Consider the following 12255-nt stretch of genomic DNA (forward strand, 5'->3'; position numbering starts at 1 on the left):
ACACACACACACACACACACACACACACACACTGACCCCACGCAACATCATTCACACTTTGACCAGTAAACACACACACACACACACACACAGACACACACACACACACACACACACAGACAGACTGACCCCACGCAATATCATCCACAGTTTGACGAGTAAACACTCACACACACACACATATCAAATGTATTTATATAGCCCTTCTTACATCAGCTGATATATCAAAGTGCTGTACAGAAAGCCAGCCTAAAACCCCAAACAGCAAGCAATGCAGGTGTAGAAGCACGGTGGCTAGGAAAAACTCCCTAGAAAGGCCAAAACCTAGGAAGAAACCTAGAGAGGAACCAGGCTATGAGGGGTGGCCAGTCCTCTTCTGGCTGTGCCGGGTAGAGATTATAACAGAACATGGCCAAGATGTTCAAATGTTCATAAATGACCAGCAGGGTCAAATAATAGTAATCACAGTGAACAGTTCAGGGTTCCATAGCCGCAAGCAGAACAGTTGAAACTGAAGCAGCAGCACGGCCAGGTAGACTGGGGACAACAAGGAGTCATCATGCCAGGTAGTCCTGAGGCATGGTCCTAGGGCTCAGGTCCTCCGAGAGAGAGAGAAAGAAAGAAAGAGAGAAAGAAAGAGAGAATTAGAGAGAGCATACTTAATTTCACACAGAACACCGGATAAGACAGGAGAAATACTCCAGATATAACAGACTGACCCTAGCCCCCCGACACATACACTACTGCAGCATAAATACTGGAGACTGAGACAGAAGGGGTCAGGAGACACTGTTGCCCCATCCGATGATACCAGGGCCAAACAGGCAGGATATAACCCCACCCACTTTGCCAAAGCACAGTCCCCACACCACTAGAGGGATATCTTCAACCACCAACTTACCATCCTAAGACAAGGCCGAGTATAGCCCACAAAGATCTCCGCCACGGCACAACCCAAGGGGGGGCGCCAACCCAGACAGGAAGACCACGTCAGTGACTCAACCCACTCAAGTGACGCACCCCTCCTAGGGACGGCATGGAAGAGCACCAGTAAGCCAGTGACACAGCCCCTGTAATATGGTTAGAGGCATAGAATCCCAGTGGAGAGAGGGGAACCAGCCAGGTGGAGGCAGCAAGGGCGGTTCGTTGCTCCAGTGCCTTTCCGTTCACCTTCACACTCCTGGACCAGACTACACTCAATCATAGGACCTACTGAAGAGATGAGTCTTCAGTAAAGACTTAAAGGTTGAGACAGAGTCTGCGTCTCTCACATGGGTAGGCAGACCATTCCATAAAAATAGAGCTCTATAGGAGAAAGCCCTGCCTCCAGCTGTTTGAAATTCTAGGGACAATTAGGAGGCCTGCGTCTTGTGACCGTAGCGTATGTGTAGGTATGTTATAAAAATTCCCAATCTCGCCCTCAAACCATCATGGGCACCTAATAATCCCCAGTTTACAATTGGCTCGTTCATCCCTCTCCTCTCCCCTGTAACTATTCCCCAGGTCGTTGCTGCAAATGAGAACGTGTTCTCAGTCAACTTACCTGGTAAAATAACGGTAAATAAAATAAAAATGTACGGCAGGACCAAATTGGAAAGATAGGTAGGAGCAAGCCCATGTAATGCTTTGTAGGTTAGCAGTAAAACCTTGAAATCAGCCCTTGCCTTAACAGGAAGCCAGTGTAGGGAGGCTAGCACTGGAGTAATATGATCAAATTTTGGGGTTCTAGTCAGGATTCTAGTGGCTGTATTTAGCACTAACTGAAGTTTATTTAGTGCTTAATCCGGGTAACCCGGTAAGTAGAGCTGTCACGCCCTGACCTTGGAGAGCCTTTTTATTTCTCTATTTGGTTAGGTCAGGGTGTGATTTGGGTGGGCATTGTAGTTTTCTGTTTCTTTGTTGGCCGGGTATGGTTCCCAATCAGAGGCAGCTGTCTATCGTTGTCTCTGATTGGGAATCATACTTAGGCAGCCTGTTTTCCACCTTAGTTTGTGGGATCTTGTTTTTGCACAGTTACTAGGTAGTCTGCAGAACGTTACGTTCGTTTATTCTTTTGTTATTTTGTTGGTGTTTATCTTAATAAAGAAAGATGTATGCTTACCACGCTGCGCCTTGGTCTTCTTCTAACGACGGACGTAACAAGAGCATTGCAGTAGTCTAACCTAGAAGTAACAAAAGCATGGATACATTTTTGTGCATTCTTTTTGGACAGAAAATTTCTGATTTTTGCAATGTTACGTAAATGGAAAAAATCTGTCCTTGAAACAGTCTTGTAATGTTCGTCAAAAGAGAGATCAGGGAGATAAAAAAGAGAGATGCATTGTTTGTCTTCAGGAAGGCAGTGAGTTGCTGTGCAACAGCTGACCCCACACAGCATCATCCACAGTTTGACCAGTAAACACACACACACACACACAATGACCCCACACAACATCATCCACAGTTTGACCAGTAAACACACACACACACACACACTGACCCCACACAACATCATCCACAGTTTGACCAGTAAACACACACACAACATTACCACCTAGCTCCAACCTATAACACATGAGTACATTACTAAAATAAACAACATTTTATGTAGACTAGAGGATGTAAAATGATTTGGGACCCTCCTCCCCTTCCCCCTGTCTCTTTGATGACATAATACTGTAGGGAGAGTGATGGTGTTTAGATATCCCTCTGTGAGTAGATACCTCTAGATAAATGTTGGTGCTTTAGGTCCTGGACTCTGGACAATGCATTCTGGGTCAGATAACAGTTACTATTCCAGCTGTTTTCCATGTCATCTAGTTAGTGGGGTCAAGGAGGTCAAGGGTGAAGTTTAATAGTAGTAGTTAGAAAGTGCAGCTGTGTTGTTCCGTCCTCTCTATGATGGACAGATTTTTTAAAACCTCTACAAGTGTCCAGTGTCTGACTTGTACTTCCTGTTTCAGGATCGTGGCTTCCTGTACGGCGTGGAAGTCCAGTCCAGAGACAGATGCAGAGACACTGTTCCAGAACCTGGTTACCTCCCTACATGAGATGCTACATCTCGCTACCACAGCTCAGCTCTAACACACACACAAACACACACACACACACACACACACACACACACACACACACACACACACACACACACACACACACACACACACACACACACACACACACACACACACACACACACACACAGTTTGTAGATGGTAGTCAATAATAGTTTAGTTCTGCACAGATCAATGCAAAGGCACATTTATTGTTTTCTACATAATAAAAAAATAAATGTATTATTTGTTTAAATGCAGCTCAACAAATGAGTTTATTTTGCACTTAGTGAATCATTCTCTGTGATTTTATGTAGCAGCTAGATCGGGGATTCCCTGTTTTCAAAATGTATGGATTGAATTTCCTACCACGATTCTGTTTAGATTTAGTCTGTTGTTTTTATGTTGTGAGAAGCATTTAGTGTTAGTGCACTACACCGCTAAGCTAACATACACATCCTAACTCGCCATCACCATAACACTTCCAGCATCGTGTCACCTGTCCCTGGTCATTAGGGATTCATGAATAGTATTCTTTTTCTATATTGGTTGGCTTTTCCAGAAGAGTGACTGAGGCATAGATGTTCTTGGTTGGTTGAAATGACTCTTTTACAACGTAACTGTCGTCGTAGCTGTGAAATTGAGAAACAGAGAGAAATGGGTCATGTTGTCTTTGACTACTGTATCACCTCAAGCCTCATGGGTATTATATAAGGGCCCTACTCAATCAAAACTGGTTTCCAGGGCAAGAAAAATGATTGTTTTTATGTTTTGCACATCAGTAGAGGATTATGCATTTGGCTGGATATGATCAATGAAACGGTGTTTGGTTGAGATGGAAAGAAACCCAAGTAAATTATAATGTGCCTTTTTGCTGTGTCCTTATTTTAGTCTGTCCCCAGAGATCTGGTTAGTGGTTTTGATTGAATAGCTCCCTAATTGACCTGACTTTTTAGACTTCAAAAGCTGCTGAATAGCTCTACCACTCCTATGCCAGATCCATAGCTCTACCACTCCTATGCCAGATCCATAGGCTGCCACCCTATGCAATATGCCATTTTATGTAGTAGATGTCTAATAATGAACATTCCTGTCACAATTTATCCATGATACGTCACGGTTTTGATGCTCTCGAACACGGCCATTGTGTTAATACCTTTCAGACACTTGAGATTTTCAGCATGTTTTTGTTGTTGTAAATGATAGAAAAGTGATAAAAGACGAGCGCTGCATTTGATTCAATCAACAAAATGAAAAGCTGTTTTAATGCCTAAAGTAGTGAAAATGATGTAACCCACTTTACAGTAGGAAAATTATAGTGTTGACTTACTGACAATGTAAACTTGGAAAATGTTTAATTGAATATGAAAGTTGTTTAGTGTGATTGAACTGACAAATCAAAGTGAATGAATCATGTCATGAGCCCAAATATTCAAATAAAACATCTTTATTAATGATACCTGTTTACATAAGGAAAAAGTGATGCATACATACAGTACATACCCAAGCAGAGGTCAGTTAACCATAAGGAAACAAGTGATGCATACATACAGTACATACCCAAGCAGAGGTCAGTTAACCATAAGGAAACAAGTGATGCATACATACAGTACATACCCAAGCAGAGGTCAGTTAACCATAAGGAAACAAGTGATGCATACATACAGTACATACCCAGCAGAGGTCAGTTAACCATAAGGAAACAAGTGATGCATACATACAGTACATACCCAAGCAGAGGTCAGTTAACCATAAGGAAACAAGTGATGCATACATACAGTACATACCCAAGCAGAGGTCAGTTAACCATAAGGAAACAAGTGATGCATACATACAATACATACCCAGCAGAGATCAGTTAACCATAAGGAAACAAGTGATGCATACATACAGTACATACCCAAGCAGAGGTCAGTTAACCATAAGGAAACAAGTTATGCATACATACAGTACATACCCAAGCAGAGGTCAGTTAACCATAAGGAAACAAGTTATGCATACATACAGTACATACCCAAGCAGAGGTCAGTTAACCATAAGGAAACAAGTGATGCATACATACAGTACATACCCAAGCAGAGGTCAGTTAACCATAAGGAAACAAGTGATGCATACATACAGTACATACCCAAGCAGAGGTCAGTTAACCATAAGGAAACAAGTGATGCATACATACAGTACATACCCAAGCAGAGGTCAGTTAATTCAGTGCAATTGTAGAAACAGGAACGTGGTTTGTATCAATATACTGTTAGTGCTTGAGCCCCAACCCTCAAGTAAGTGTGTGTGTGTGTGTGTGTGTGTGTGTGTGTGTGTGTGTGTGTGTGTGTGTGTGTGTGTGTGTGTGTGTGTGTGTGTGTGTGTGTGTGTGTGTGTGTGTGTGTGTGTGTGTGTGTGTGTGTGTGTGTGTGTGTGTGTCACTCAACATATTACCTACAGTTAAGTTAAACTATTCAGGAACTCTTTGGTCCTTTTAAATACCTCAGGCACTTCCAGTGGCATGAGCATAGCACAGAGACCGTTTGGAAGGCCACATCTCATGATCATTAAAAAAATATTTCCTCTCAACATTAAAGGTCCAATGCATCTGTTTTTATCGCAATATCAAATCATTTCTGGGTAACAATTCAGTACCTTACTGTGAATGTTTTCAAATTAAAATGTTAATTTTTAAAATAAAAATTATTTATTAGCGAAGAGCAATTTCTCAAGCAAGAATTTTGCTATGACTGTCGGAGTGGGGAGGGGAAAACTGAAAACTAGCTGTTATTGTCAGAGAGTTTTGGAACTGTTTCTTATTGGTCTATTAACTAATGTATGCCTGGTGATGTCACCAGGCTCTTACACTAAAAGGGCATTATCATAATTTTCACAATTTTAGAATCACCTTTATTCTCTCATAGTGTGGAAATATATAAGTTGGTATACAGATGACATACAGTGGATGTACAATTTTACAGTATCAGTATGAATATATCTAAATGCAGAGAGATGAACAGAGTACAAATGCAGTGCAGTGCAGTTATTTTGTGTACTGTGTTATTCCAACCTGATAGTGTGGAAATATATAAAGCACAGGGAAATCTAGTTTTTGACTGCACTGGGCCTTTAAAGGAAAACTCCACCCAAAAAGGATATTTTGGTATTTGTTTCATTAGTCCATTGTTGACATGGTCCCAAATGTTTTGTTTGTCAGCACTCAAGTTTTCAAGATATGTAACTTTCAAAATACAGAAGTCATCCCTGTATGATGCATTTTGCTTTGTATGATATGATGCAAAATGTATCATTTTATTTATCTAGGCAAATCAGTTAAGAACAAATCCTTTACAGTGATGGCCCAGGAACAGTGGGTTAACTGCCTTGATCAGGGGCAGAACGACAGATTTTTACCTCTGGGATTCGATCTAGCAACTTTTCGGTTGCTAGACCAATGCTCTAACCACTAGGCTACCTGCTGCCCCAAATGGGGATGATTTCTGTATATTGAACGTTACATAACCTGGACTAATGAAATAAATACCAAAATATAGTTTTTGGGTGGAGTTTTACTTTAAGCCCAAAACAATTGAACAAATCAATGTAATAATCTGAATGTTGAGGATACACACTGCTTCAGAGTCTCATTGGCTTAGTTCCGTGCAGTTTACAGTAATGCACAGACGTGTGTGTATATGTGTGTGTTCCATGTATTCATTTGGCACACAGGCACTCTATGGTACAGCTGTGATACTTTTTGAATAAATAACTGAAATACAGCACCACCACCTCACCACCATACAAAACATCCCCCTGCACCCTCAACCCCTCCCTGCACACTCAGCCCCTCCCAGCAACCCCCTGCACCCTCAGCCTCTCCCTCCCCCATCCTCCTCTCCTCCCTCAGTTTCTGCCATGGCCCAGCTGTGTGGTAACCAGTGAGTAGTATACTCCTCTCTGGGACAGTAGTTGTTGATGAGTGCCCTGCTCCACCACCACTCCCTTCTGGAAGACAGCGATCAGGTCAGCGTTCTGGATGGTGGAAAGGCGGTGGGCCACCACGATACACGTCCTGCCCTGTCGAGCCACATCCAGGGCCTCCTGCACCACCTGGGGAGGGAGAACAGACATATACATCCAGTAGTTAAAACGTCTATATCATGAATCCACATAGAGATATACAGTTGAAGTCGGAAGTTTACATACACTTAGGTTGGAGTCATTAAAACACGTTTTTAAACCACTCCGCAAATTTCTTGTTAACAAACTATAGTTTTGGCAAGTCGGTTAGGACATCTCCTTTGTGCATGACACAAGTAATTTTTCCAACAATTGTTTATAGACAGATTATTTCACTTATAATTCACTGTATCACAATTCCAGTGGGTCAGAGGTTTACATACACTAAGTTGACTGTGCCTTTAAACAGATTGGAAAATTCCTGAAAATGATGTCATGGCTTTAGAAGTTTCTGATAGGCTAATTGACATCAATTGAAGGTGTACCTGTGGATGTATTTCAAGGCCTACCTTCAAACTCAGTGCCCCTTTGCTTGACATCATGGGAAAATGAAAAGAAATCAGCCAAGACCTCAGAAAAAAAATTGTAGACTTCCACAAGTCTGGTTCATCCTTGGGAGCAATTTCAAAACTCCTGAAGGTACCACGTTCATCTATACAAACAATAGTACGCAAGTATAAACACCATGGGACCACGCAGCCGTCATACCGCTCAGGAAGGAGACGCGTTCTGTCTCCTAGAGATGAACGTACTTTGGTGCGAAAAGTGCAAATCATTCCCAGAACAACAGCAAAGGACCTTGTGAAGATAATGGAGGAAACTGGTACAAAACTATCTATATCCACAGTAAAATATATCGACATAACCTGAAAGGCCGCTCAGCAAGGAAGAAGCCACTGCTCCAAAACCGCCATTAAAAAAACAGACTACCGTTTGCCACTGCACATGGGGACAAAGATGGTACTTTTTGGAGAACTGTTCTCTGGTCTGATGAAACAAAAATAGAACTGTTTGGCCATCATGACCATCGTTATGTTTGGAGGAAAAAGGGGGAAGCTTGCAAGTCGAAGAACACCATCCCAACTCTGAAGCACGTGGGTGGCAGCCTCATGTTGTGGGGGTGCTTTGCTGCAGAAGGGACTGGTGCACTTCACAAAATAGATGGCATCATGAGCAAGGAAAATTATGTGGATATATTGAAGCAACATCTCAGGAAGTTAAAGCTTGGTCGCAAATGGGTCTTCCAAATGGACAATGACCCCAAGCATACTTCCAAAGTAGTGGCAAAATGGCTTAAGGACAACAAAGTCAAGGTATTGGAGTGGCCATCACAAAGCTCTGACCTCAATCCTGTAGAAAATTTGTGGGTAGAACTGAAAAAGCGTGTGCAAGCAAGGAGGCCAACAAATCTGACTCAGGTACATCAGTCCTGTCAGGAGGAATGGGCAAAAATTCACCCAACTTATTGTGGGAAGCTTGTGGAAGGGTACCCGAAATCAAGGTATTGATGTTTAACCCAAGATAAACAATTTAAAGGCAATGCTACCAAATACTAATTGAGTGTCTGTAAACTTCTGACCCAATGGGAATGTGATGAAAGAAATAAAAGCTGAAATAAATCATTCTCTCCACTATTATTCTGACATTTCACATTCTTAAAATAAAGTGGTGATCCTAACTGACCTAAGACAGGGAATTTTTACTAGGATTAAATGTCAGGAATTGTGAAAAACTGAGTTTAAATTTTGGCTAAGGTGTATGTAAACTTCCAACTTCAACTGTATATATATATATAGTTTAACAGAACACAAACACACACACACACACACACACACACACACACACACACACACACACACACACACCCTCTCGCTCTCTGTGTCCAGTGCGGAGGTGGCCTCGTCCAGCAGCAGGACTTTGGGGTTGCGGAGGATGGCTCTGGCAATGGCTATACGCTGCTTCTGTCCTCCTGACAACTGGGTCCCCTTGTCACCAGCTTGGGTGTCATACTTCTACTCAGAGAGATGGAGGGAAGAGGAGATGGAGAGTAAGAAAGAGGTTATCCTCGTCATCTCACACATGACATAACTCCTAGGGCTGGTTTTACGGACACAGATTAAGGCAGGGATTCAATTTACGATTGAGCTGACATGCGCAGCGTCTCCCATGAGCGCGATCTCCATGAACATCTGGGGAAATGTATTTGAAAGGCGTATTGTTGGCTGTGTAGTGCTCTGTGCCTATAATGCGCCTTGCATCGAATCCCAGCCTAAAACTAGCCTGGGACTAACACACGTAGGCCATTTAAAATCTATTTTTAGTCTGGGACTAGGCTTAATCTGTGTGTGAAACCAGCTCATAAACTCTTTCAGTCCTACAGGTGGTAAGCCCTCAGAGTGAAAGACAGTTCACCCTTACACAGGGAACAGCACTAAGACGACATTACTCCAGTAATGACCTGCAGTGTTTTCTCTGGCACGGCATCTGAGAGAAGCTGATACCCCTATCAGTCTGTCTGTGGTTATCTGACCATGCAGCCACTATTAGGGTATTGGTGCTGATGTAGAGATCTCAAGAAACCAAACTTACAAAAGCAGAAGATGCTTACAGTAGTATTAGCAGTAGCGGTAGTAGAAGTAGTAGTAGTATTGGTGACAGTAGTAGTATTAGTGACAGTAGTAGTACAGTAGTATTGGTGACAGTAGTAGCAATAGTAGTAGTAGTAGTAGTAGTATTGGTGACAGTAGTAGCAATAGTAGTAGTGGTGACAGTAGTAGTAGTAGTAGTAGTAGTAGTATTGGTGACAGTAGTAGTAGTGGTGACAGTAGTAGTAGTAGTGGTGGTAACAGTAGTAGTAGTAGTAGTAGTAGTAGTAATAGTAGTAGTAGTATTGGTGACAGTAGTAGTAGTAGTAGTGGTGACAGTAGTAGTAGTAGTAATAGTAGTAGTAGTAGTAGTAGTAGAATTGGTGGTAGTAGTGGTAGTGGTGACAGTAGTAGTATTAGTGTGTACCTGAGGCAGGTCGTCTATGAAGCTGTGTATGTTGGCAGCTTTAGCAGCACTCTGGATCTCCTCCATGGTAACTTTGCGTGTGTTGTCTCCGTAGGCAATGTTCTCTGCCAGACTACAGTCAAACAGCACGGGCTCCTGGGATACGATGCCCATCTGGGCCCTCAGCCAATGGATGTTCAGCTTCTTAGCATCACTGTTGTCCAACATCTGAGGAAGAAGAGCAGGAGGAAGAGTTAACATCAAAGTTGGATAATCCTCTAGTGTTTGTCATTTTATCAGTGGCCTTAGCAGGGCAATAACCTCCACATGAACACACATATGCACTTTGAGCAGGATCATAACCCACAAGGTCTCAGTACAGTAGAGCCAGTATAGTAGAGCATTATGAAGCAACAGTGTCAACATCCTGGCCTGTCAATCAGTAATTATAGAACAGTGTTTCAGTAGGAGAATATCTACACAGTCACACATGGAGACGCATGAGGGCTCTATGTTTTCATGCATATTTGCATATAACAATTCCAGCAAATATCTCACTTTCTGACTGGTGACAGTGGTCATTAAACATACAGTACATATGGCTTTAATAATCAATGTGTGTGAAAACGTTTGTGTGTGTGTGTGGGTTGGTTCTTTTATCCTTGTGGGCACCTAAAATCCCCAAAAGTCCCCATAAGGGTAGTAAAACAAAAATTCTCCCTCATGGGACATTTCCCACATCCCCATCAGGACAAAGGCTATTTTAAGCTTAGGGGTTAGGTTTAGGGTTACAATTAGTGTTACGAGTTAGGTTAGGGTTCGGGTTATGGTAAGGGTTAGGAGTAAGGGAAAATAGGATTTTGAATGGAAATTCATTTTAGGTCCCCACGAGGATAGAGGAACATAATGTGTGTGTGTGTGTACTCACCACTGTGCCCTGTAGTGGGTCGTAGAACCTCTCCAGTAATTGTATGGTCGTACTCTTCCCACAGCCACTGCTGCCCACCAGGGCTAGAGTCTGGCCCTTCTGCACCTTCAGCTCCAGTCCCTGCAGGACAGCAAGGTCTGGACGGGACGGGTAGTTGAACCTCACCCCCTGGAAACGCACGTTACCATCAAAGTGGTCCTGGAGGGAAGAGAGGGAGGCAGAAGAACATCCGTTCATGAAATAATCTCCTGGCGTGTACTATACAATCACTCCACAACTCTCCACTGTGATAGCCACTGGGTGTGATGTGGTGTGTGTGTGTGTGTGTGTGTGTGTGTGTGTGTGTGTGTGTGTGTGTGTGTGTGTGTGTGTGTGTGTGTGTGTGTGTGTGTGTGTGTGTGTGTGTGTGTGTGTGTGTGTGTGTACCGGTGTTTCTCCCTCCTGTGAGCAGTTGTCTATGGCAGGTTCTCTGTTGATGAGGAACATAAGGTGAGATGCTGATATCTTGGCTTTGGCGTAGTTAGGCGTGAAGGAGTTGGCCTCTCCTACTGCCATGGCTCCGTACAGCACTGCAGAGATCACCCTTTAGAGAGAGAGACAGAGAGAACAGGTTACGATCTATCTAACATGTATCTTAAAGGGATAGTTCATACTGCAGAGATCACCCTGGAGAGAGAGAGAGACAGAGAACAGGTTACGATCTATCTAACATGTATCTTAAAGGGATAGTTCATACTGCAGAGATCACCCTGTAGAGAGAGAGAGAGACAGAGAGAACAGGTTACAATCTATCTAACATGTATCTTAAAGGGATAGTTCATTCTGCAGAGATCACCCTGGAGAGAGAGAGAGAGAGAGACAGAGAGAACAGGTTACGATCTATCTGACATGTATCTTAAAGGGATAGTTCATACTGCAGAGATCACCCTGTAGAGAGAGAGAGAGACAGAGAACAGGTTACGATCTATCTAACATGTATCTTAAAGGGATAGTTCATACTGCAGAGATCACCCTGTAGAGAGAGAGAGAGAGACAGAGAACAGGTTATACACTAAAAACAAATGGTTCTATATAGTGCCAAATAAGTTTTTTGGGGATTGTAACCATCACGTGACCCAATGGCGTTCCAATTCATCCCAAAGGTGTTCGATGGGGTTGAGGTCAGGGCTCTGTGCAGGCCAGTCAATTTCCTCCACACTGTTCTCAACCAACCATTTCTGTATAGACCTCAATTTCTGCACGGGGGCATTGCCATGCTGAAACAGGAAAGGGCCTTCACCAAACTATTGCCACAAAGTTGGAAGA

General features: G+C 42.9%; 2 protein-coding genes across 8 annotated transcripts in view; one reads left to right on the top strand and one right to left on the bottom strand.

Annotated features, from left to right (window-relative positions):
- Window positions 1-4489, top strand: part of LOC129857048 (peroxisomal carnitine O-octanoyltransferase-like) — a 28626-nt gene extending 24137 nt beyond the window's left edge. For both annotated transcript variants that reach the window (XM_055924948.1, XM_055924949.1), the window contains one exon: window positions 2943-4489. In XM_055924948.1, the coding sequence (XP_055780923.1) occupies window positions 2943-3063 (121 nt within the window). In that variant the 3' untranslated portion in view covers window positions 3064-4489. The remainder of the gene's footprint in view (window positions 1-2942) is intronic.
- LOC129857047 (ATP-dependent translocase ABCB1-like) overlaps window positions 4464-12255 on the bottom strand; it is a 38805-nt gene continuing 31013 nt past the window's right edge. For 5 of the 6 annotated variants that reach the window (XM_055924942.1, XM_055924943.1, XM_055924941.1 and 2 more), the window contains 5 exons: window positions 11377-11533; window positions 10951-11148; window positions 10044-10250; window positions 8897-9043; window positions 4464-7121 (listed from right to left, as the gene is read on the bottom strand). In XM_055924942.1, the coding sequence (XP_055780917.1) occupies window positions 6915-7121; window positions 8897-9043; window positions 10044-10250; window positions 10951-11148; window positions 11377-11533 (916 nt within the window). In that variant the 3' untranslated portion in view covers window positions 4464-6914. The other variant, XM_055924947.1, reaches the window with a different exon arrangement.

Source organism: Salvelinus fontinalis, chromosome 6 (genome assembly GCF_029448725.1).
Source record: "Salvelinus fontinalis isolate EN_2023a chromosome 6, ASM2944872v1, whole genome shotgun sequence".
Lineage (NCBI taxonomy): Eukaryota > Metazoa > Chordata > Actinopteri > Salmoniformes > Salmonidae > Salvelinus > Salvelinus fontinalis.